This window comes from Electrophorus electricus, chromosome 20, assembly GCF_041902795.1.
Source record: "Electrophorus electricus isolate QZ-2024a chromosome 20, ASM4190279v1, whole genome shotgun sequence".
Classification (NCBI taxonomy): domain Eukaryota; kingdom Metazoa; phylum Chordata; class Actinopteri; order Gymnotiformes; family Gymnotidae; genus Electrophorus; species Electrophorus electricus.
The window spans coordinates 3,627,088-3,652,500 of record NC_137516.1 but is presented as its reverse complement, the minus strand read 5'-3'; the positions used below and the strand labels follow the sequence as shown (position 1 = coordinate 3,652,500).

The following is a 25,413-nucleotide window of genomic DNA, read 5'->3' as shown; positions in this document are numbered from 1 at the left end:
TCAAGTTGTTTATATTTAATCATTAACCGTGTAATCAGGAATGGTGTCTCATTTGACGCAATTTGTTAATAGCTGGGACGACCTTGAGAAAATAATGTAGAAGGCAAACTCAAAGGGCTTTTTAGCGTTCCTCTTTTCTTCTTTTTTTAAGCAAAATCTCTGACGTCGAATATTTCAGATCGACACATTTTATTTTCTTTAATCTAAATAACCACAGCAGCTAGTTTTATACGTTGTGCCGTTGAAATAATTAGGCCTACTTCCAAGCTGTATTTGTACATATTAAATAAGGTCGATTATCCAATAAAATTACACAGGATAGCCCGATTATATTATAAAGGAAGTGCTTATTCTGAAAGTATGTTTGTGTGAGAGCGTGTGTGTGAGTGTCTGTGTGCACGGGCACATGGAAGAGAGAGAGAGAGAGAGAGAGAGAGAGAGAGAGAGAGAGAGAGAGGGGAGAGAGAGAGAGAGAGAGAGAGAGAGAGAGAGAGAGAGAGAGAGAGAGAGAAAGAGAGAGGTGAGAGGTGGGGGGTTAAAATGGGCGTGATTGCATACATCCCTACGACATGACATGAGCTATATTAAAAGGGTACAAGAGTGCCTCGTTAGCCCCTCTCGAGGCAGCTTAGAAGCTAGACTGTGAGGGTGTGTGTGTGTGAGGGTGTGGGTGTGTGTGGGTGTGGGTGTGGGTGTGTGTATGTGTGTGTGAAAGAGAAAGAGCGACAGAGTAGACGCGTGCGTCAGTAGCCCAGACCTCTGTCAGCATCTACGTCGCACACCTTTTGGACTATTGCTGTTAGCCCTTAACGTGGAGTTATTCAGGAAAAATCAAAGGTAAATACGAACGATTTGTATTTTACATTTAAAGTGATGACTTGAGTTGGTTTAGACAGTTATGCCTATAGTCAGACAAGAAATGTTTTACACAGTTAGGCCTATATTCTTCTTCTGTTGGCGTGTTTAATTATAGTGATGTATACTATATTGTAAGTGATGTATACTGTATTTTAAGTTGAACTGGTTAAGGTCCCTGCCTAGCCCATCACTACATTAGTTTTTTTACGGCAAGCCCCTAGTGGAAAAGCGTCTTTATCTCGAGCTGGACGTTAAGGGCCTTATCGTTTTGGTCATATACGGGTTTGAGTAATTTTCTCAATTGCCTCACATTTACGATTATCTTTAAAACACTCTAAAACACACCAACAGATTTAAAGACAAAAATAAAATAGAAATATTAAGTCTGATATCATCTATTTGCCTCCGCAGTCTCGGAAGAGCGGGTCAAGGGGATGGACTTCACAAACGAGGACGACTTAGAGGAACTGTGTCCTGTCTGTGGGGATAAGGTTTCCGGCTACCATTATGGGCTTCTTACCTGTGAGAGCTGCAAAGTATGCCGTGTATCTATTCATTTGCCGTGATAATATGTCATTCTTATTTGTTTATATGAAAATTTAAATTGTCTCAGTTAAATGATAACAAGACCTAATATTGCCATATTCGGATAACCACTCTTTTATTTGTTCATGTAACCTGGTCATTAGGTTGCTTGATTCAAAATATTCTTTTCAAACCATGATTATTTGAACATTTTGACTAGCTTTATTGTGTCAAAGCTAATGCACTTTTGTGACTATTTTGGTTACCAAGACGATTTTCTTTGGCCAAAGCTGACCTCAAATCTAATCCTTTCAGGGATTTTTTAAGAGAACGGTTCAAAATAATAAAAGATACACCTGCAGCCAGAATCAGGACTGTGGGATAGACAAGACACAGCGGAAACGGTGTCCTTTCTGCCGCTTTCAAAAATGCCTCAGCGTCGGAATGAGATTAGAAGGTATGATATATATTTTACATAAAATAGCACAAATATATAAGCATACAGGCATCCTCACCCAACCCCCAGTCCCAATATAAATTGGGGTAAATGTCAAAATATCAAATGTTATTGCCACAAATCAACTTAAATAATTCTGCTTTGTTACCGCAAAATTCCTGCGCAGAAGCAACTGAAACGAAATTGAAATTCTAAAACAAAAGGGTTACAAATCGTAGCGAAGAATTTTGGTGGGACATGTTTTGACATGCCAGATGTAAAGCGTAAAACGTTCATAAATATATTTACTATAATACTATATTTTAATTATATATTCATACTAATACATGTGCCTGTTATATTTTCTGTATTCGCGCTTTGTGGTGTGTACAGTAGGCCTGGTGTTTGAATGTCCTTTACCGATTTTCGATGTATGAGCCTGCACATGATGTTCAGCATCACCCAGTATTAGTGTGTTCGGCGCACGAGATTCCCAGGCCGCCGTGCAAAGAAGCACCTGTTTCCGCGAGCGTGTGACACATTCCTGAGGCGCTGATAAGACTCCCGTAGCTTCATGCAGGGCTTCGTCTGAGTGTTTACAAAATCAAACGTGGAAAATGTCCATATGAAGGGAAATGGTCGTCTGCTGTTTTGCTTGGTCTTCTTGAAGTTAAAATATGCCTAAACTTGGCTTTCTCGTCACACGTGTGAATTACCATAGTGAAATTTACGTTGGTAGGAGTTTTATATTAAACAAATAAACCTAGCCTAATTTAATTTCCTCTCGAGTTCAGTTTATCATAATGCAATCCATAGACGCAAAATAACTCCCCCCCCCCCTCTCTCTCTCTCTCTCTCTCTCAGCGGTTCGCGCTGACCGCATGCGCGGGGGCAGGAATAAGTTCGGTCCCATGTACAAACGGGACCGAGCTCTAAAGCAGCAGAAAAGAGCTTTAATCCGAGCGAATGCCTTTAAGATGGAGTCCAACCCACCTCTCGTGCCCTCCACCCAGACGGAGTACCCCTTCCCGGGATCTCTCCCTGGCCTCCTTCCCCCCTCACTCGCTCCTCCGGACTACGACTGCCCCCCTATCTGCCCCCCATCCCTAGGAGTGGCCCTGCAGAGCTACGGCTCCTTCCCAGCTCAGTACCAGTACTCCACCCCAGCCCTGGCCAGTCGCTCCATTAAGGCGGAGCACCCGGACCCGTATTCCTGTTCCCCTGACTCGTCTTTGGGGTACCCCTACCCCGAGGGGTGCCTGCCTGCTTCACCACAGACCAGCCCCCTGAACCCGACGGTGCCTTCTCTCGTGCTGGAGCTGCTGAGCTGTGAGCCTGATGAAGAGCAGGTACTGCACGGTCTCGTTCTCCGTCCACGGAGAGAAATGGCACTACCACCAAGGGCACTTAAACCATTAGACACAATTTCAAACCACAAGTTAAGATGATTTTCACCTTTCAGAGGCTTTCCAATTATTTGTCTCCAATTTCTCTGTGCAGTTTGCCATATGACATTATGGTCTTTTGCCACACTTGGCTCTCTCAGGTGAGAGGGAAAATCTGTGCCTACCTGCAGCAGGAGCAGAGTGGGCGGGGCAAGATGGACAAGTCCCGCCCCTTCAACTTGCTGTGCATCATGGCAGACCAGACATTGTTTTCCATTGTTGAATGGGCAAGAAGTTGCATCTTCTTCAAAGAGCTGAAGGTATGCTGCTATAATAAGCTCAAGGTGCATTTGTATTTGAATGACTATACGGGTTTATTCACATATGAAATACGGCTGAATTTGTAGTTTGGACCTGCGCTATAGATCTAGTACTTGTACTTTAACATGAAGGCACAGTTAGGGACTTCAGCATCATTTAATAGAACTAAGTAATCTATGTACAGTGTGTGTGTGTGTGTGTGTGTGTGTGTGTGTGTGTCTGTGTGTGTGTGTGCGTGCATGCGTGAGTTTGTGTATATTTTCCTAAATTCTCAGGAAAAGAAGTTGTGTTTTTATTCAGCTTTTCATTTTAGGTTTAAAACACGTTGGTTACTTTTCTTTTTGTTTAGAGTTTGGCTTAGTTTAGGGTTTGACTTAGTTTAGGGTAAGGCTTAGTTTAGGGTATAGCTTAGTTTAGGGTTTAGCTTAGTTTAGGGTTAGGCTTAGTTCAGGGTTTGGCTTAGTTTAGGGTTAGGTTTAGGCTTATTTTAGGGTTAGGCTTAGTTTAGACTTTGAAAATTACATTTAAGTAAACAAAATCTTGCATCCCCTCACGATTTCATTATGAAGAAAACCACTGACAGTAGATTCAGTAGCTCTGGAGGAGATGTCGTTCCACCTGTGAGACCGACATACATTGGACAGTCTACTTTCTCACTAAGAGTAGCTCCTGCATGGAATGAACACACTGCACTGTGATTATTTAATTAAAGAATGATCATAATCTATAAATAGTTCTAGTAGCTGGCCTCATGTTATCTTGTTTTTTGTCATTATATGTATCACTTGTGTCAGAGATATATATATATATATATATATATATATATATATATATATATATATATATATATATATATATATATATATATATATATATATACTTAGGTTTTATGTAAAAGTTTAAATCTTGGTCAGTGCTCCTGCGTGTCTCATTCCTGCCCAGAGACAGTTGAAAACTGATCACATTTACAGACATTTTTATTAATGAGAAGTAAAGTAAATAATGAAGTAAGTAAAATAATAAATTAAAGATACAACACATATGTGGTATATGTTGACAGCCCATAAAACCCAATGCATGAGTCCCTGCCTGCGTTCTAAGAGACAGTGCTCAATATTCCTCTTCACTGGGCTTTGTCTTGCCTGGATCCGCTTGTTATGCAGAAATCAGGCTAACATGTTGCCAGATAATGCATTATCCAGCCGACAGGGTGAAGGGAACACGGAGACATTTAGATATGAAGCTGGTGTTGACTGTGCTACTGCAAAAATATGGTTAAACGTGACAGCTGATTACTGAATGTTCGCGTGTAACTACTGACCCAAACGACTTGAAAGGTAGTGTTGAGAGTTAATGTGGCAGACATTGATTGCACGAAAGGTAGTGGTGAGAGTTAATGTAGCAGATTAGGAGTGCACGAACGGTAGTGAGCAGTGTTAATGTGGCAGACGTTGATTGCACGAAAGGTAGTGGTGAGAGTTGAGGTGGCAGAAGCGGAGTGAGCGATGTTGTAGCAGATTCTGATCACATCTCCATCCAGCATGTTAGACAGTGAAGGGAGGAAAACAAACTTCCCAGCCACCCGGCCGACGGAGTTTTTGGCCACACGTCTGTGAAATGTGCCGTGGCAGTGCAGGACGGCGGTTGGCCTGCCGAAGCTTCTCCCTGGGCCTTGCTTCAGACGCTGCGCTGTCTGAGCCCCTTAACTAGAAACTCAGTTACAGGTCTGCACAGGGAGTCAGGCAGAGCACAATAGATTTGTTGTTTCTGTGATAACAAAAGTTATACATTATGTAGAACAGACTGATACAAACACGTTTGCAGGGCTTGTCTTTGGGAGCCTCTGGATTCTTGCAGTTAGGTTTCTTTATCATGTGTAGCAGCGTTGTGGCATCTTATGTACTGCTCTTTAAAGAAAGGAAGACTCCATTTAGGCTAGAATGTTAGAAAACAAAACAGATTTTACAGTTAGATTTCTCATGTATGGAAAGATTTTTTAAAATTGTAAAAGAAAAAAGAAACGTTAGGTATTGTCTATTTCCAGTATTTTTAAATCAATATTAGAGATTTTGCTCAGCCTCTTGGATGTAGCCATGGTAACTATTCGATTGCAAGGCACATAGAGTAAGAAAGTATTCCAAAGTGAGCGAATGTGGTAGAGGCTGACTCTTGCGGACAAACATGTATGCACACACACACCCACACACTCCCCCAAACACACACACACACACAGACACACACGCTGCCCCCAAAAATACACATGCACACACACACACACACACACACACACACACACACACACACACACACACGCAAGCACACACATATGCACACACACACACACACACACACACACACACACACACACACACACACACACACACACACACACACACACACACACACACAGCTCTTTCTCTCCTGTTTAATTACATTCCACACTGCAGATAGCTCAGGAATTCAGGTCTGCCGCTCCTCCGGATCTTCAGCAAGCATTGTTCCAAATGGCCGAAAGCTTGCTCAAGGCACCTACAAAAAGAGTTGGGGATGATTGCCTGATTGTGCATTTAATCTGTGTGTGTGTGTGTGTGTGTGTGCTCATATGTGAGATAGTTACAGAGTGAAAATCAAAGGTAGAGTCTCTTCCACTGAAGTGTTTTTGAACTTAGCACTCACTATCACTATAGACTGCAGTTGGATTACTAAACCACCAGTTTAAGGGTGTATACCTGTAGTGTACCCTTAGTCTACCTGTATTGCGCTATACTGTACATGTGGTGCCTTGTAGTGCCCTGTAAAGTACCTGTAGTGTTCTGAAGTGCACCTGTAGTGCCCTGTAGTGTACATGTAGTATACCTGTAGTGCCCTGTAATGTACCTGTACTGCACTGTAGTGTACATGCAATGTACCTTTAGTGCCCTGTAATGTACATGTAGTGCTCTGTAGTGTACATGTAGTGTACCTGTAATGTACCTGTAATGTACATGTAATGTACCTGTAGTGCCCTGTAATGTACCTGTAATGTACCTGCAGTGCCCGGTAGTGTACCTGTAGTGCCCTGTAATGTAGATGTAGTGTACCTTTAATGCCCTGTAATGTACCTGTAGTGCCCTGTAGTGTACCTGTAGTGCAATGTAATGTAGATGTAGTGCCCTGTAATGTACCTGTAACGCTCTGTAGTGTACCTGTAATGCCCTGTAATGTACCTCTAGTGCCCTGTAGTGTACATGTACTATACCTGTAGTGCCCTGTAATGTACCTGTAGTGCCCTGTAGTGTACCTGTAGTGCCCTGTAATGTACCTGTAATGCCCTGTAATGTACCAGTAGTGTCCGGTAGTGTACTTGTAGTGCCCTGTAGTGTACATGTATTATACCTGTAGTTCCCTGTAATGTACCTGTAGTGTCTTGTATTATACCTGTAGTGCCCTGTAATGTACCTGTAGTGCACCCTTAGTCTACCTGTAGTGCCTTGTAGTATAGGGTGCAATGTAGAGTACATGTAGTTTTCCTGTAGTGATTTGTATTAATATATTTCCAAACAACAAAAATCTTTGGATGTTAAATTGTGATTTTTGTTTTTACATCAAGATTAGGACCAAACACACATTCTCACACACACACTTACACACACACACTTTCACACACACACACACACACACACACACGAAATGAGTCAAGATTTGTGTCATGTTGTGTATGTGAGGTCCAATGAGTCCTGTACAGGTCAGATATAAGACTCATACAGGTCATACATGTGTCTCTGGATATGTTCATTTAGTCCACATTGCTGTAGCTCATATACGTGTCTGACAGCTTTGGTTCTGTTCGACCACCATTTGCTGTTTTGCTCGGTCTTCCGAACACAGATCAGCATCAGTAGGCAGGTGAGAAGGCCCGCCAGACAGGAGCTGCATGTCAATCCACAGGGCCCCTCAGCAGTGCCCTTGAATATATTTGATGTTGACTAAACAGCTTTCTATAGTCAATATTTACCTCAGAATAACCAATATTATCTATTGCTAACTAGGTAAAACTTAACAAATTATTTTGTTTTCTGGCTGATTTGGCAACTTTCCTTCCACATCATTGATATTGTTCAACAAATATTTATTCAATATTAAAAAGACTCACACATATGTGAACTCTGACATATTCCTGATTATCTGCTGCTCTCCGATAATCTGCCAGCCAGCAGGATCAGATGGCCAGAATGTCTTAACAAGACATGCAATGACTGATGGGTAAACTTTCATGTCAACTTCCTGAATAGTGATAAACTGTTATTCACTACTCCCTGCGCCGTTTGAAGTTCCCTTCGAACTGAGTGTTTTTACTCCCTGTGGTTTGGAATCTCCCTTAAAATGGCAGAATTCCTTGTGCAGTCCACTTCACAGGGAGCAACTAGGGTGATTGGAATGTACACAGAGAGAGAGAGAGAGAGAGCGAGAGCAATAGGACATAAGACAGTAAATGTACTGTCGCGAAATCGAGGTAGAGAACATAAAACCTGAGAAGGAGAGGGATAAAGGAGAAAGAAATAAAGAGTGATAAAGTGGTGTGTGGTCAGGAGGTCATTGTCTGGTGGTCATAAATACAGACTTGTGCCAGAAAGGTAACACCACCACACAATGACCTTTTTATGACCTCTGCTTGTTTATATGACGAACCATGAGATAGGTTTGTGGTAGATTTATATTAGATTTATATCTATATTTTTTCCCTACATTTTTATAAGGTTTCTATTGTGTTCATATAATGTTTTAATTGCATTTACTTTTGTGTGAAGCGTAGCTGATAAATACAGAATAAATACCAAAAGTACTGTGCCTGGCTCAAACCTGATAATTTATCAGTCGTATCAGAAATGTAGAGCACCAGTAGAGGCACACCAGTGAAATATTACACAGTATTAAGTAGTATTATGTAGTATTAGGTATTATTAGGCAGTATTAGGTAGTATTATGCAATATTAGGTAACCTAATATTGCATAATATTACCCCACCACAACACAGCACATTTCGCCCATATTTTAATGCAATTTTAACATGATTTTTAGTGCTGTGGTTTGAAGCAATTTTAACTCAATCAATGATTAACCTGGTTGTTAGCATCATTACCAGACAAAATTGCCATTATTAACAGATAGTTTAAGCTTCAGCAAGTGTAATGATTATAAGTGCTGTTTATAGTAGCAACGCACCAACTCATACTCAGAATATCATTTGTGGCTACTCTGAGGGTCATACAATTGTAGTAACATCGTAACAACAATTTATTAAGACTACATTACCCACGGTTTCACACAGGTGGGAGATCAGATGCGACTGCTGCATAACTGCTGGAGTGAACTCCTGCTTCTTGATCACATCTGTAGACAGGTGCATCATGGGAGAGAGAGTACTGTGCTACTCATCACTGGGCAAGAGGTAAACTTTAAATTACTGCACTCATTCTTTAAATGGAGTAGTTAAGCTAGACAGAGGAATTAATTGTTACTTTAATCCATGAACTGTGTGCGTGTGTGTGTGCTTCCTCTAGTATGAAACTCAGTTAAAAGAAAATGTAGAATTTGAAAGGTCCCTGTTGAAATGTGATCATAGTGGGAGCATAAATGAAGTTCATCGGCATTCCTTTTTTTCAGATTTCCCCCCAGTTTTTCTCCATATTTTAGCCGTAGCCAATCCCCACCCGCCAGGTCACGCCTCTGGTACCAACCAGGGAAGGCGAGGGCTGTCATGTTCTTCCTTCGAGGCACATGCAGCCAATCACCTTTTCAAGCTGCAGCTCACGCACCATCAGGGGGCGGTGTAACACATTCCAAGATCTGCATGCTCTGATGCATGAACTCACAGACACCCACGATTGGTCAGTGTCACGGTAATCAGCTAAACCTCCCCGAGAGCCAACCTTCTCTCAGATGGCCACAGATGGCTGTAGCATCATCGGGAATCAAACACACAATCTCCCCATGATAGGGAGGCTTCCCTGTTACACCACCCTTCTCGATTGCCGTTCCTAATGGGACTCTGCCCTTCCGTCCCACCGTCCCCTGTAGCTGTTTGTAGGTGAGCTGAGGAGACCGCGGAGCCTAACGTCATATCACGGAGAGACGGCTGTGGCCAGACGCGTTCCCACTCAGTGTGCGGGTGTGTTGCAGATGGAGCTGGCGGACGTGGTGGCAGAGGCGGGGCCGACCTTCTCCAGCCTCGTGCAGAGGGCCCAGGAGCTGGCGTGTCGTCTGCAGCTGTTCCAAGTGGACCGTAGAGAGATGGCCTGCCTCAAGTTCCTCGTCCTTTTCAACCCTAGTGAGTGTTGCTCACGCCGCTGCGCACAACCTGGAAACCGGATGTCACGAGCCAACCGAAAAAATACTTTCGGGTTTTGTGCCAGCGGGAAAAAAAACAAGAAAAAAAAAACAACAACTGCTAGCCGTGAAAGAGAGAGAAAAAAGATTCTCAGTGTAATGGCATACATTCTTCTATTAGCATACAGACTGGTGCATGCATACATGTTTTTCCCCCCCAAATAAACCTCCATAATTGCATTTGAATTTATTCAAAGGGTAATATGAAAAAAATATTTGAATAGTAGTGAATATTTCTTTAAATGAATCAGACAGTGTTGTGGTAGCCAGAGAGTATCGAAACAAGACCTCTTTTTCCAGAAAATTCTGAGGCAATTACAAAGCATGCAGGAAAAAAAAAGAATGTTTGAATTCAAAAGCATTTTCCATTTCTACTCTATGTGACATTCAACCTTTCTCTCTCCATCTCGAAATGGAAACAGGTTTATTGGGTAATTTGTGTCCTTCAAATCTATTTAAAAGTTATTCAACATTTTAATTAGAGTGTGAAAGGCTTTTCTGATGAGACCCAGCAAACACTCTGAAGATGGTCCATTCAGGCTATTGTTACACATGGCAAGCACTCTCTCTGACACACACACGCACACACACACACGCACACACACACAAACACACGCACAGAGTGACGCATGTGCAGTATTCATCCATTCAATCCCAAAGACTAACATATATAATACAGACATACACCCACCCACCCACACACACACCCAATCACACAGCACATGCACATTCATCCATACAAATAAATAAACTGATCTGCATAAACACAAAAAAAACAAAAAAACAAAAACATGGCAAGAATGTGACAGATGCCTAATGGCCATGCGACACCCATCCCAACCCCCCAACCCCCCCCATGCAGGCGTGAAGCTGCTGGAGAACCAGGCGTTGGTGGAGAGCGTGCAGGAGCAGGTGAACGGTGTGCTGCTAGAGTACACCCTGAGTGTCTACCCGCAACACCTGGACAGGTTCAGCCAGCTGCTGTTGCGTCTGCCCGAGGTGCGAGCCCTCAGCGCGCAGGCCGAAGACTACCTGAGTTACAAGCACCTGAACGGCGACGTGCCCTGCAACAACCTGCTCATAGAGATGCTACATGCCAAGAGAGCCGTAGTCATGTGAGCCAGGTGTGTGGGAGGTTGGTGGTGTTGGGGGCTATTTTCACCCGAGCAGCAAGCACTAGTGTGAGCTGAGCACACGGAACACTACGGAGTATTTCGAAGTGCTATTAATGCCGTATCTGACGTCATTCGTGCATTGTACGTGGCACAGTCTTTACTTTGGGTTTGGACGACGACGAAGGCAAAATCATATTAGCCACTGTGGGTCCTTTTTATGGTATTGTTGAATCACAGTGACATTGCTGTAACACAAAACACTTTTGTTTCGAACATTTTTCGCGTCAGAGCTTAATTCTGGATTCAGTTTGTCTGATGTTAATCTTTTATTTTTACCAGTTTTGTATTATCCAAGTTATACTTAAGGAGGCCAAAACAATGAGAATAGCAGGCATAACGAGTTGTGATTGATTCAGGAAGGTTTGGACTGGGATTTTCTCACTATCCATATGCTGTGCTTTTCACTATTCACTCATTCCCATTGACGAGCATCAGCTGTCCTCCTTCCCAGTGAAGGTTTCCCCATTTGAAACTCGCAGCTGGGAGTTTTGCAGTTCTCGTGTTGCTAACATAGCACAGAGGTTTCCCAGCCACAGGGACAAAACATCTGCTTAAAAAAATGCCAATATAACCGAGGTTCCCATGAGATGAGGGACACCTTGTGTAATTTGGGCATAAAATAAAAATATAATGACCAGACCCCAAATAGTCATTGTTTTTCAGATGATTTACCAGCGTGGATATGGGGGGGGTTTTCTTTTAGTTCTTGACTGAGATCTGCTCTCTTCCAGATATGACGCCTTTGTTGTCTGCTCACTGATCATTTGTGGACCACCTGCAATTTATTTTATTATTTATGCTTTTAAAAGAGTGACAGATACCAAACTCCAAATATTTATAGCCCAATCAGCATGGCCTGAGAATGTTTTTTGGCCTGTTTGAGTTGCCATAGGTATAACAACCCTGTATTTATACAAGTGTTGATTCCTTTTTTCTTCTCAATTCCATGTAATTCATTTATCTAAAGATTTGCATACCTTATGAAACCTTTATATGGGATTCTATAAATACATCCTGACTGGGACCTTAATTCAAGTGGATTTTAGACTAACATTTGTGTATTTATATGTCGTACTGTGCCAAAAACTCAGTGATATTTTCTTAAATCTGCTAGTGCTTTTCTATGGAAGACTGCAACTGTGGCTGTTCTGTTCTTTATACTTTCAGTCCACATCAGCATTATTTAGACAATGGTTATCCAAAACTGTTTAAAGGTCAGCCTACAATGAATATACTGAATACAGAAATAGTATTTATTTAAATATTTCAAATGCAGAGGTAATACCTTATAATACGGAGATATTTCATTTACGTAAATCTTTGTGCTTGTCCACATGATCTGACTGCAAAGTGCTTTATTTCTTATCAAAATGTGAAATAAATAAATCAAATAATATATGGAGTGTACTGTTTGCAAAGCACGCGTTGCTGACCGGACGGCAGTGAAACAGGAGTGGGGTGCAGCGTGTGTGTGTGTGGGGGGAACTAAAAAAGCAATCTGACCCTGAATGGATGTGTGTGTTCGAGTGCTGTGGAGAGAGGTATGTCCTCCAGTCTCTCACTAAGAGACTCTCCACGGTGGCTCCAAAGGAGGCCTATGGGAAGGTCAGAAAACATTCACACATGTTGCCATCCTTTTGTGAGCTCACAAAGACAGCGTGCTTCCGGGAGCCATTTCGATTGGCTGTCGCTCTCCCCTTTTAGTCCTGCTTTTAGGGAAACAAGAGGCTTCAACTGGACCTCATACAGCAGAAGAAATGATTTTTGATGATGTTAATGAGCACAGCTTCATGTGTGAGTGCTGGGTAAATGCCAGGATTAGACAGAAATTTAAAAAATAGAATCTTAGGTTTTAGAAATTGACTTTATGCTGCATCATTCACAAAAGAATCTGCTCTGCAGCTACATACATTGCTGTATTATTATTATTATTATTATTATCATTTTTACTACTAGAAGATGTGGAAGTTTTGTAGCAGTTTTATTTATGATTATCATTATTGTCAAAAAATGAATGATGATCATTTTTTTGGCATGGAAAACAAATGCACATATCTCCATTAAATGTCAATATCCCCCCCCCCCCCTTTTTTAAGGAAAACTAACACAAACGCTACACAGCTACTTTTAACTACACCTCACTAATCCACATCGTCTATTCCATCCTCACGTTCAATGCAAAAATTAGTCTACTTCATATAGGCCCACCAAGACTGGAGCGTGTCGTTTTAAAAATGTCTTTTGCACAACACACAGGCAAAATCCGTCCACGCTGCTAGGCAGCAGACTGATAGGTGTTGCGTTCACAGCACTTAGTTTTCAGCAAACTGCATCTACGTTAGCTACCCAGTTACATCCACAGTTAAATCCTCTTCGACAGCGAAAGCGCCGTCTGGTCAAAGCGGCATGTGCGGTGGGTGTGGCGGCCTGCCACCGGGCTTGCGTTTAGCAGTTTCAGGCAAATGAGCCGTAAGAGAGGGGAGGGACGGTGTGGGGTGGCTCGAGCTACTTCACTCAGGCGCCGGTCCCGTTACCGCCGTGGCGAGACGAGACTCGCCCCGAGCACCAGCACCGTGTCGCTCCAACTTTGGGAGGAGGAAGGTGTATGGGGTGCAGACAGAGAGGGTAAGTATGTATCTGTGTGTGTCCGTGTGCGTGTCCACTTGAGGTATGCCAGTGTATTCCAATAGTGGCCTCTCTTCAACAGGCTATAAGAGATAGAGATCCAGAGAAAGCAATGTAGTTCAGTGGGCCAATCAACGTTACCGTATGCACCAATAGGGCAACGGGAGCCCCAGCGAGTGGCCGATTATACACTTATTGATGGGCCCCTGAAAAAGGAGGAATACGTATAAAACACTTTACATTTCTGTTTCAACCAACAGAGGTGCAATTACTTCTGCCGTTCTGCACTTTAAACTAAAAAAGTTTTGCATCAACTGTGGTGAAACCTGTGGTACAGATAAACATATATAAGTATGTATGTGTGTGTGTGTGTGTGTGTGTGTCTTAAGAGATCATATTTCTGTTTTAGTAGGAATTACAGCGCCCTCTAGAGTTTGCTGCCTCAACACAACTGTGTGACAACTGTTTAGAGGCCTCCATCAAAGACGTCGCTCAGCAGCGTGGTCTGAAGTGTTTCTTCTTAGGTATTATAAGCACCTATAGCAGAGCTCACCTGAGGGTTTGAATGCCATCAGCTGAACCACCTACAGAGAAGAGGGTCACAGTCATGAGTGAGAAGGAGAGCAACAGCGTTAAGCATGCAAAACCAGTACTGGGGAAGCAGGGCAATGCTTACCTGATTTCCTGAAGCTGGCTTTATTGAGAAGTTTACCAAGCTGTCATTGATGAAACTTTCTAAAGTGGGAAAGGAAAATCTCAGATTAAAATGAGAGAGTTCAAGGGAAAGTGAGAAAGAGATGGACATGCACACAGAGACACATGCAGAGACACACCGTTCTTAAACATGAGGGAGCTGGCTGTGGAGCTGGTGATATTGCTAAAGCTACTGCTGTCTGGGCTCGAAGGTGGCGGTAGACTCTCTACCCACGATACACCAGGAGTCTTTTGAGATGAACTGATTGGGTGAGAACAATTCTGTGAAACCAGGAACAGACATCCAAGTCAAAAGGAGGATAAAGGCTATGTCTTTTTAAAATATATTTTTGTTTGTGTGTTGGTGTGTGTGAGTGAGTGAGAGAGAGAGAGAGAGAGAGAGCTGATCAGTTTTTTCCTTACACTAAAGGACAGCGCTTTCCTCTTCTCCTGAATTCTTTTTATGGCAGTTTGCACCTGTCGGCCAGTTGGGTCACATTAGGTCACAACAGCACAATTTATATGCAATATCTACATAAGAAAGCCTGAGAAGGGTGTTGTGGCCTACCTCACTACTGTAAACTGCATAGACAAAAAATATGTACATGCCCTGTAGAAGAGACAAGAAAAGAAACCATGCATCAGTACTGGCTCAGAAATCAAAAAGACCGCCAACTGAAACACACACACACACGAATGTATTTCTTAGTGGATTTAAAAGTAAATGTACACAGAAGTGGCATGCAGCTTAAAAATGTTCAAATCAGTTTCCAGACTGGAGGATACTGAGCCAATAGCACTTCCACAAGGCCATATTTCCCCCACAAGACACTGAAACAAATCCTTCTTTCTTCTGGGATCCAAGCACATCTTCACCTCAGTAGTCAGTACAGGGAAAAGCAATGATAGATCTGCGCAGGCTAATTATATCAGCAAGGCTCCCTTCCAAACACGGGACCCACTCCTGAGCCTCCTACTCTGCTCCATCTCCCCCCGCGCCTGCTATCTCTTTCCTCAGCACACAGCGTAAATCTACATTAACAAGCCCCGCTTGGGGTCAGTCAACGGCCATGCTCGCTGTGTGAAAGTGAGAGAGGCAGGGAAAGGGATAGATAGAGAGAGAGAAACACAGGAGTTATAGAGGAAGAGAAAGGGATGTGGATAAAAAAAAAAGGATGTAAAGATCAAAAAAGAGCAAAAAAAAAAGGTTCACTCAAACAAATGTATTTGAGTTATGAGTTTTATCTAATGAGCACAGATAAGGCTAATGGGCAAACATAGTGGAGGTCTCATTCTGAGGTACCACAGAGCCTTCTCCTCTCGTCTCGCTCTATATAATGCACCATCAAGCATTCACACATTCTCGCGCACACACGCATTACCTGAAAGGCATTGAGTACAATGAACAGGTAGGCCAGAACCACGGAAAGGTGCACCAGTATTCCACACAGCCAGGTAAGTCCCAGAACCGGTAACAGGATCAACACGGGCCGCGTTGCTGCCCTACGCACGCGCGCACACACACACACACACACACACACACACACACACACACACACACACACACACACACACACATACACACACATAAGTGCTCCTGTCCAAACAGCGCCAGTGGGGCTGCTGTTCTAGTGGTCTGGTGACCCTCACGTTTGACTCTAGCTCAAGCTCAAGGCCACAGGCCTTTGTTCGCCAGTGCAAACGCTCCCTGACATCGTCCTTCCAACCCTCCGCTGCACTCGACTGTAGAAGAGTGTCAACAGCACCCAATTCTGCGAGTGGGCAGAGGCACTGCGCGGGTGTCACGACAAAGCCCAACACGGACGTGACAGATGCCAGAATCAAAGGCTTTGTCAAAAAATTAAAATTAAAAGCAATAACCTTACTTTAGTCCTAAATTTGGCATTTTAATTATGGAGTCATTTTATGGCAAAAATAGAAATAACAATAAAAAAAAAGAGAGAGAGAGAGTTACCAGTAGAAAGACACGATAACATAATGAATATTAGGTATTGCACCAGTAACTGTCCAGAGTGACCCCAGAGTTAATAGATTCTGATGACACTCAGATCAGTTCTAAATTAAGCAGATAAATACAATTTAAAAAAAAAAAAAAAAAAAAAAAAAAAAAAAACATTCCAGGTAACAGAACAGTCGTAGCAGACACTGGAAGGAAGAAAACCATTTACCTCATTTTTTTTGACCACAGAAATGTGCTTTACTGGTTTATAACCATGTCCAGACTCTCAGTGCAGTAACTCTAGAGAGGCACACAGCAGAGTCTCACAGTGACGTCTTTTTACTCTGGCGTGGTGTGGCATCAAAATTCGCCCAGTGACTTGATCAACCTACAAAATTTAAAACCACACAACTGGGCTCTACATGGCCCTCAAGTGTGAGGTGTCAGAGGGGCGGAGCCTCACCAGGTCAGGTCCAGAGGACGGGGTTTCGAAGCCGAGCTGGGCGCGTGCATCTTTGCCCGGCGACAGGCACTGGAGATGGTCACCATGACGACCCGACACAACACCACGGAGTTGACCTGAGAAGAGGCGGCATGGGTAAACGTGGCATGTCACGCACATGCTTGGCATGCGCGCGCGCACACACACACACACACACACACAGCTGTGACTCACTTACCGCCAGCACAAACAGCACGGGCCCTACAAAAGCCCAGATGATATTAGACTCAGTGTTGAGCCAGCAGTACTTCTCAGCCTTGTACCTATTCAGGGAGACCGTCAAGGTTACAGCAACTATGACAACAGGCAGACCTGGGGGGGGGCAGACACAAGCATCGTCAGAGATGTTCATCAGTCCTTTGTGTTAATATGTCATCAGCATAGAACAAGAAGAAATGTAAGGACTGGAAAACTCCAGAAGACAAGAAAACACGCACGCACGCACGCACGCACGTTACCCCAGCCTAAGATGTAGTAGAATCTCATCCTCCTGTCCTCGTTAACATTGACGGAGACGACTTTGCTCCAGAGCAGCAGCCCCTCCACCAGCATCCAGCAGAAGGAGGAGAGGAAAAACAGGTGGAGGAGCACCGTCACCAACAAACATATCTCCTAGAACACACACACACACACACACACACACACACACACACACGCACGCACACACACGCACACACGCACACGCGCACGCACACACACACACGCGCACACACACACACACACACACACACACGCGCGCACGCACACAGTGCTGTGGGGCTCTGTAACTGGTTCACGACACTCAACATATTGACAAATCTGCTAACCAAACCAGCGGAACATGACAATAACCAACAGTAGGGCATCCATCAGCCAAAGCACATCCAACGAACATTAGAATGAAAATATTTTACCAAGGAAATTTGAGTTGATTATATATTAATGGAAATGTTGGTGTGAAGGACGTTGTTGTGTACCTGGTTAGCAGTGGCCCAGTAACTTAAGATCAGCAGTAACTGAGCTGCAGCCAAAGCGACTATTAGATTCTTATGTACTGTGGTGCGATCTGACTTTGGAACACTAGGGGGAGACACAAAGCAAGAAAAAAACAACAAAACAACAAAACAAAAACAAACACTGTAATAATTTAGACACTGAACTTCTGTCTACAGGACATTGTGTGTGCATGTGCTCTTCCATGTGTGAACACACACACACAAAACAGTACTCACCCAACAGCGATGAAAATAATCAACGTGAAACTCAAGCCACACAGAGATGCTCCACAGCCAATGAAACTAAGAATCTGTAGGCCTTTGTCATTCTCCGGGCTGAACTGCAAAGCATACATGTGCCCAAACAGCCACAACCGCATACACAAACATCAGTGGCCATATCTGATTTACAAACTTCAGAATCTACCACCATAACACCAACAAAATATTCTATGGGGCTAAAATTTCTAGAACCTTTGTCTTTTGATTCATCACGTGAAATGATGGGATAAAGGCCTACCTGTACATCATATATCTGCAGAAGCAGAGCAAAGTTGGTGGTGTGGTTACAGTAACAGGTAGTAGATTCTTTTTGAAAGGAAACGACCTCACAACCAACAGTGGACCATCCTCCTCCATCCTGTGGCCTGGGGAAGCCATGACAAACATGTGAGGAGAACATAGTCCCAGCTGAAGAAACAAGTTAGAATAACACGTTCATGGATATTAATAGGACAAAAACACACTTACATGAGGGTAAAATCCCAGAATGCACAGACTGGATTATAATACACTCCTGAAGTGTTCTAAAAAAACAAAACAAAAACAGAGCACTGCTCATTGGGAAGCCATGCATTGACAATACTAAAAGATGCTGTTGTAATAAGCTAATTCACCAATGAACTCAACCCCAGCATGTGCTACCTGAATTTGGTGTTGCAGTGTGAACTGCACACCCAGGCTGATGCGCTGACCGTCCCCCACCACCACGCTGGAGATGACCGTGGACCCCAGCACTGTCTCCACGAACCTGACACCCGGGTACAAGCAGCACAACACCAATCAGCACAACCTCACACTGTTGTCGCCGTTATAGGCAGGCGGGCAAGAGGAGGAGACCAAAGGCCCGTTTTAAAAGTGAAGAAGCAACGCTGCCCGAGTGTTAGAGCGGGAGATTTTCCTGCAGAAACCGAGAGGAAAGTCCACCCCGAACAGTTTCCTAACGGCAAGGCTTACTTCAGGGAGCCATCCGTGATGGTGGGCGGGACCGTGACATTCTTTGATCCATTCATAAGCGGCGTCAAAGAGTTGTACCACGTGTTCAATAGAGTCACTTTCCTGAAGCCTAAGAACAGACAAAAGCATCGGTGTTAACATCCATTCAGTGCGGCTAGCTCCCTCAGGACTGAACACACTACCAGCAGTGAAATCTACTGTCTCCAAGACGCATACAACGCACAGAGCTACTGTTAAGATGGGTGTGACAAGACCTCACAACCTCACAATTGCTACACAACTCAACGGTTTAGGTTAAACTCGAGGGCAGGTTTTGTGTATTTTCTTACACAATATGACATTCAACTGAAATGCCCCTGCTTGTGATGAAGGATAACAAGAATTGTAAGAATATAAGAATTGGCAGGGGTGAAGTTCAAGCCTTAGCTTAGCATAAAGAAACGCTTCGGAGGTATCCTCTAGCCAAACTGAATTAAAGTGAAACTGAAGACTCGTTCGGATACCATTGTAATGGAGGTCCTGCATACTCTGCGGCAGGATAGAGATGCAGTCCAGGCTGGTGTGGCTGGCATCTGAACCACAGAACTTGGATCCTCCGGAGGTTTCTGACACATTCTTCTGTTGGACCTGCAATCCTGGAGTTTTTGGCAGAACTTAAAAGGTTAGCTGTTCTGCTGATGGCCACGGACGCGGGGGTGACAGAAAACGTAAGCACGGCCATAACCACACGCAGAAACGGCAAGCGTTTCTGAGACTGAGACTCGTTGATGACTGAGACTCACTGATGTTGTTGCAGTGTATTTGCACACTGTGTTTATCCTCCAGGAGCAGAGGACTCATCTTGGTCACCATGCGGTCAAGGGTCTGCACCACCGTCATTGGTCCACTCACAACCTGCAACATATGGAACAACTGAAACTGCATCACTACATAAGTGAAGGTATCCAGGCAGTACACATCTACTTACAAGCTGGTAATAAACTACTGGAATATTTACTCTGTTGCAGTGATCCACAGTGGTAACAAACAGAAAAAGCAATACGTAATCTAGGGAAAACATCTAAACTTAAAGTAAGAGATCACCTTCTGTGTCATACAGATACGTTATTCACCTAAATTTACATTATTTAGCTGACACTTTTATCCAGCAACTAACAATTATGACTGAATAGAATTTGAGCAATTGAGGGTTAAGGGTGTTGCTCACAGACCCAACAGTGGCAACTTGGCAGCAGTGGGACTTGAACTGGCAACCTTCTAACTACCTTAACCACTGAACTATCACTGCCCAGTTTTAAAAATAAATCATAGATTTTTCCAAACAGAATACAACCATCCCCAATAACTGCCACTTTTGTGACGGTCTCTGCACCTCTTTGACAGCTTGCCACTGGGATGCAGTCCCTTGGCTGATGAGCGCATCCACCAGACTGACAAAGCTCTGGCTCAAAGCGTGTGCAGCGCTGCAACTCTTGTTGGCAGCAGGGGGCAAATCAGCCACACGGGAGAGCATTTGCACCAGAGTTGGCATGTCCCTGCTCTCCAGGTGTTCCAGTGACTCCCGCAGGTAGCGCTCGGAGACGTTGAGCAATTGCAAGGAGACATCCCAGCTCTCGTCGGGGTCGGACGGGTCAAGGACGTCGCCGGTGCTCTGGCGGGAAGAGAAGGAGCTGAGTGGCTACAGATTAGAGAGCATCGGTGTTCTAACATCAGTTTTTAGAGTTCAAAAGGTTAGGCTTAAACAAGTGGCTCAAATGGAGTGAGAACTGTTTATAGGGAACAATGCAGGTGGTTTGTGCGCGCGTGTGTGTGTGTGTGTGGTGTTACCATGCCATTGTTTATGAGATGTTGCATGAAGGGACTCGGATGAGTGTTCTGAGATTCCTCCAGCTCCTTCTTTTTCTCGTAACGCTCTATAAGACGGAGCCCAGTTCAGTCTTCCACGGATGCGCACACATGCAGATTTCACATCACAAACCTATGCAAACACACCTTTCCTGGTTTTGCAGATGAAGGGCCAAGTCTGTGAACACGAGATGGTTTTGTATTGCGCCTCATCACCTTTCCAGCCGTACAGAGTCCTGCAGTACTCATCTTCTCTGGATGGCTGTCTTTGCAGTCCTGGGAGTAAACACAGAGAGAGATGGAACACCTTCCTACAGACATTAACATAAGTTTTACATGGCAAGTTACCTCATGGATCCTAACCCGTGTTTTACACACAACCTCCCACATACAATAATGAGTACGCAACATGTGTTTCTAATTGAATTGGCCCACTTCTGAGGCACCAACACATCTTCACAGTGGTAACATGAAAGAAAATGTTAACATCGACAAGTTCGTTGATATACTAACCCGGACAGAACATTTTCGCTGGTACTTCCTTCACAGCATGGATAGTCAGGTTACGGTCTAACCAGTTAAAGAATGGCTTCCGTTTCAAGGCCGGTGAACAGTCGTGAATCGTCCGAATCTGGGTCTCATCCAGCGATATATCCCAAATATTTAGGTCCGTTATGTTGCCAACAAATGGTTCTGTGAAATTCCCCCCGAAGGAATCCTGGTCCTGTCCCAGAATAAGTATCCCGTTTCCATAAATATTCCGGGATACCTCTTTTCCAGCGGCCGAATCACGTCGCACACCATCCACATAAATAGCCCAAAATCCATCACTTTTCTGCCACGTCACACAAATGTGATGCCAATTCGCGTCATTAGTAAACCAAGCTTTGTAAGAGTGGTGTTTTCCGTGGACTATGAGAGCCAGCAGTACCTGCGGTTTCACCTTATCCACGTAGCCACGAAGCTGGAATTCATTCGTAAAAACAGGTGCTGCGTATGAAAACAGCGTGGACACCTTCTTGTGCTGAGGGTCAAACTGCGCGCGCACGCACACGCTCACAGAAGGCAGTGATGGGAATGAGGCCTCCACGCGAGCATAGCCATCCTGAGACTCAACAGGGAAATATAAACCTGACGAAACAACACCTGCGAAATTAAGAAAAAGAATTCATTTGGTAAACATCATGTCAGCAAGGTGATTCACCACTCTGTCAAATATTTATATATATATATTTATATTTTAAAAGGTCTAGGTAACGCCATATAATCCTTAAACAATATAACCTGTAGGGGTATTTCAAACAAAATAGTTATCCGCATTGGATGTCAGTCTGTTTAGGTTTACTTACTCAGAGGGGGTGTTGGGGCGAGTCTGTTGGTAGTGCTGACCCAAATGGGCCGATGCATGTTGGCATCGGTGAGGAGCTGTTTCGATCCCTCTTCATCATCCTCCAGACCCGGAACAGTGAGGGAACTAAAGTGTCTTTGACAGTAACTCCAAGCTTGCGAGTAACTGCAAGACATGTTCAGTAGCTGGAACACTGTCTCTGAGGTCTGAAACACACGGGGCCGGGGGTCCTTCAAATCTGTTTTGGGAAAGGTTTCAATTGTCTCTGGTTCATCTTATGTGCTTGCCAACAAGGTTGTACTGTACAAGAAACAATATGTGATTATATTCTTTTTATTTGTGATACAAAGAAAGGATAACGTGTGAGTTTGGTGTTAAGTTACGATCTTTGGTAAGGTGTGGTCTTTAGTAAGTGACTCAGTAACTCACCCACAACACACCTCTCTGCTGTGTCTGGCAACAGCTGCGTTTTCAGTGAGTTTTCAGGGCTACTGCTGACTGCAATCTTCAGTCCCAAACCATGCACATTAACACAACACACAAATGAACACCGTCTTAAAAGATTTAAGCTGTAAGATATAATATATTGTGTCTGTATTCCAAGAGAAATGTGAACACAATTTTAGACTAGATTTTAAACTGTAGGAAAAAATAATGAAAAACTTTAAGATAAAATTGTAGGTTAATGATCAGCTATGCAGACAAAATAGATCAATAGGGCACTGCATAATTATTTTGTACAACTCTAATCTCTAATAATCGAAAAAGGGTTGTTCAGTTACCATTGTCCTGGCCAGAATCACCATCAAAAGCACTGGGGACATCTTCCCATCTAGATTAAAAAAACAGGAATAACAATTACTGACCTTAAAAAAAAAAAAAAAAAAAAACCTCTGAGCATCCAGAAAACAAGCTGCCTTGCTGTTGAACAGACAGACTGGACATCTACACAAAAACAGGATTTGCCTGTCAGAGAGCCAGCAGTTCAGCACTGCATGTGGAAATTAAGAGAAAAGCCAGTGAACTGGAGTTCCTCTGTACCCAAAGCAGTGTTCTGCTTTTGACAAAATTCTATGCTTGACTTCTGCATTCTACACACACCATATGAAGTCACACACAAGTTGTAAAAATAGTAATAACTTGAGTAATTTGAGTAATTTAGTAATTTTATGTAGAAAAAGAGAGAGTGGACTTACAGAAGCGTAGTTGACTGTGTCTGTGTCTCATTTGCTCCCTGCAGTACGACGCTCCTTTGCCTGTATTTCCACACATCTGTCTTGCTGTGTAAGTGTGTGTGCAATTGTGAGAGACACAAGCTGTGGAAGACTACGCATAGGTTTCTGTTTTTACATGTGTATGTGCCAGTAACTGAAGAAGAACACTGTATGTCACATGAGGCTGTCACTAAGGCACATCTCATACTGTATGTGGATGTGTGAGTGTGTGTGAGTGTGAGTGTGTGTGTGTGTGTGTGTGTGTGTGTGTGAGAGAGAGAGAGAGACAGAGAGAGAGAGAGAGAGAGAGAGAGAGAGAGACAGAGAGAGGGAGAGATTAGAGAATATATACCAGAGTTTATATGCCAATTATCTTCTCTTCTTCTCCCAATAGTTCAGCCCTGGCTTTCAGGACCATAGTTATCTAGAATCATATCGGTCTCCCTAACACTGTCCTGGCTCTTTGTCCTATGTGCAGCGCTCTGTGTGTGGAGTAAAGGTGAATACAGAAGCCTCTCTGTGTCCACCCCTCTAGCTCAGCCCTCCATGCACTAGAGTGCTTTGTCATGCTAATGGACCCGTGTATTAAAGCCGTTTTGCGCAAGTAGTGTGAAACTTGGCACGCTGACTTCATTAAGGGCAGCCAGGGGTCCAGCACTCCAGAAAGCTTTAGCTTTATGCCTGTCAATAAGCAGCAGCACACACACACACAAACACACATCAGCAGGATGTTTGGATACTGTTTGGATACCGCGTCAAGGAAAGATCAAGGAGGTCTGCATTAGATAATATATTCTATAAAATACCTTAAAAGTACAAGCTATTTTTCAGTTTTGTTTAGATAGGCCAAAACAAAGCAAAAAATGAAGCAATTCTTGTAAGTGTAATGCCAGCATTGTATTTCTATTGCTTTAAAATATGGTATAAACACTTCTTCAGGAAGGAAGGAGTACAAAGGCAAAAATAAGAAACAAATTGAGACTAAAGGACAGGAATCCAACTAAATAATGAATTGACAGGCTGATAAAAAGATAGGAGGCGCTTTCAGTTTTTGTGACCTAATTAAATCATAAGGTTTGTGACCTAATATCACTGTGTACAACAAACCCTTTTATTAGTTTTCTCAAAAGGTGTGATCTCACACCAAAGGCCACAGTCTGAATATGAACAAAGAGTGCAGGACTCACACTTGAACAACCAGTTTGGCACCTCAGCGGAGGTCCCAAGCGTAACCCTGCGAGGAAGTACTGGTGAGAGGCTCAACAATAAAAATAAATGACATACTAATGTTCATTTAATGTTAAAAATAAACAACTAATTCCCGTTTTCACGTTTTTATACTTCTATCCATCACACACGTTAATGGTTTAAAATACAGTGACACTGTGCACATCAAATTATGCAAAAACCTAGCATACGTTAATTAGTCAAAACACCACACACTTTAAACCCCCCAGGCATTCTCCTCTTAGACAAAATTCCCCTTCACAGGGAAGGCATGACTGCCCTGCACCTCAACAATCGCCAGCCTGCCCACAATTATGACCACACACTGTCCGAAAGAATTCCTACACACTTATTTAACTCCGGTGTCCTAGGGACTCTTCATGAGCTCCCAGACAATAGAATCAGAGTTATGTGCAATAGAGCAGACTGGGAAACAAGTTACGAGGACATGCAGTTATACTGGGTGGTGGAATAAGACCACAGACCAATTAACTTCAGTCATGTGGAGCAGACATTTGGGCTGCAGTCAGCAAAACTTTCTAGATAGAGTTCACGTGTTGGGATACACTGTGGGTGACTGACAACAGAACTTTTATAGCAATAATGTTGCTAACAGGCTGGGTCTGAGAACTTTAAATTAATTTTTAAAAAGAATTCCAAAAGCACTGATGTCACTTGTCTGGTCTTTTTAAAAATTTTATTTCACTGTGCCCTTCAGAATTC

At 43.3% G+C, this 25,413-nt stretch overlaps 2 protein-coding genes across 10 annotated transcripts in view; one reads left to right on the top strand and one right to left on the bottom strand.

The window, feature by feature from the left end:
- nr5a1a (nuclear receptor subfamily 5, group A, member 1a) overlaps positions 1–12,462 on the top strand; it is a 13,436-nt gene extending 974 nt beyond the window's left edge. For 2 of the 7 annotated variants that reach the window (XM_081703329.1, XM_081703328.1), the window contains 7 exons: positions 1,270–1,394; positions 1,699–1,840; positions 2,684–3,168; positions 3,366–3,524; positions 8,834–8,953; positions 9,583–9,832; positions 10,754–12,462. In XM_081703329.1, the coding sequence (XP_081559455.1) occupies positions 1,270–1,394; positions 1,699–1,840; positions 2,684–3,168; positions 3,366–3,524; positions 8,834–8,953; positions 9,583–9,832; positions 10,754–11,010 (1,538 nt within the window). In that variant the 3' untranslated portion in view covers positions 11,011–12,462. Of the gene's footprint in view, positions 838–1,269; positions 1,395–1,698; positions 1,841–2,683; positions 3,169–3,365; positions 3,525–8,833; positions 8,954–9,582; positions 9,833–10,753 lie in introns of all 7 variants that reach the window. The other 5 variants (XM_081703332.1, XM_081703330.1, XM_081703331.1 and 2 more) reach the window with 5 other exon arrangements.
- A 449-nt stretch (positions 12,463–12,911) lies between these two features.
- adgrd2 (adhesion G protein-coupled receptor D2) lies at positions 12,912–23,961 on the bottom strand. 3 transcript variants are annotated; one of them, XM_027024167.3, is made up of 27 exons: positions 23,816–23,961; positions 23,446–23,575; positions 23,032–23,081; positions 22,679–22,754; positions 22,251–22,487; positions 21,415–22,047; positions 21,049–21,177; positions 20,884–20,969; positions 20,429–20,707; positions 19,839–19,950; positions 19,560–19,691; positions 19,057–19,165; positions 18,745–18,850; positions 18,571–18,626; positions 18,341–18,467; positions 18,058–18,161; positions 17,803–17,905; positions 17,305–17,458; positions 17,025–17,158; positions 16,808–16,923; positions 15,767–15,887; positions 14,953–14,994; positions 14,808–14,861; positions 14,525–14,666; positions 14,368–14,426; positions 14,245–14,275; positions 13,771–13,897 (listed from the first exon to the last, which is right to left on the bottom strand). In XM_027024167.3, exons 2-27 carry the CDS (start codon positions 23,519–23,521, stop codon positions 13,884–13,886), a joined length of 3,282 nt encoding a protein of 1,093 aa, XP_026879968.2. In that variant the 5' UTR covers positions 23,522–23,575; positions 23,816–23,961; the 3' UTR covers positions 13,771–13,883. The 3 variants fall into 3 exon arrangements, with proteins under 3 accessions (XP_026879971.2, XP_026879968.2, XP_026879969.2); XM_027024168.3 differs by having other exon boundaries at positions 23,446–23,529; XM_027024170.3 differs by having other exon boundaries at positions 12,912–13,774; positions 23,446–23,961.
- Positions 23,962–25,413: the final 1,452 nt, after the last annotated feature.

Excerpts from the sequence above, each read along its gene's own strand:
- adgrd2 (XM_027024167.3), bottom strand. The coding sequence starts at position 23,521 with ATGTGTGGAAATACAGGCAAAGGAGCGTCGTACTGCAGGGAGCAAATG. Across the intron at positions 23,082-23,445 it reads ACACAGTCAACTACGCTTCT|ATGGGAAGATGTCCCCAGTG; the intron begins GTAAGTCCACTC and ends TTTTTAATCTAG. Across the intron at positions 18,468-18,570 it reads TTCTGGGATTTTACCCTCAT|GCCACAGGATGGAGGAGGAT; the intron begins GTAAGTGTGTTT and ends TGGCTTCCCCAG.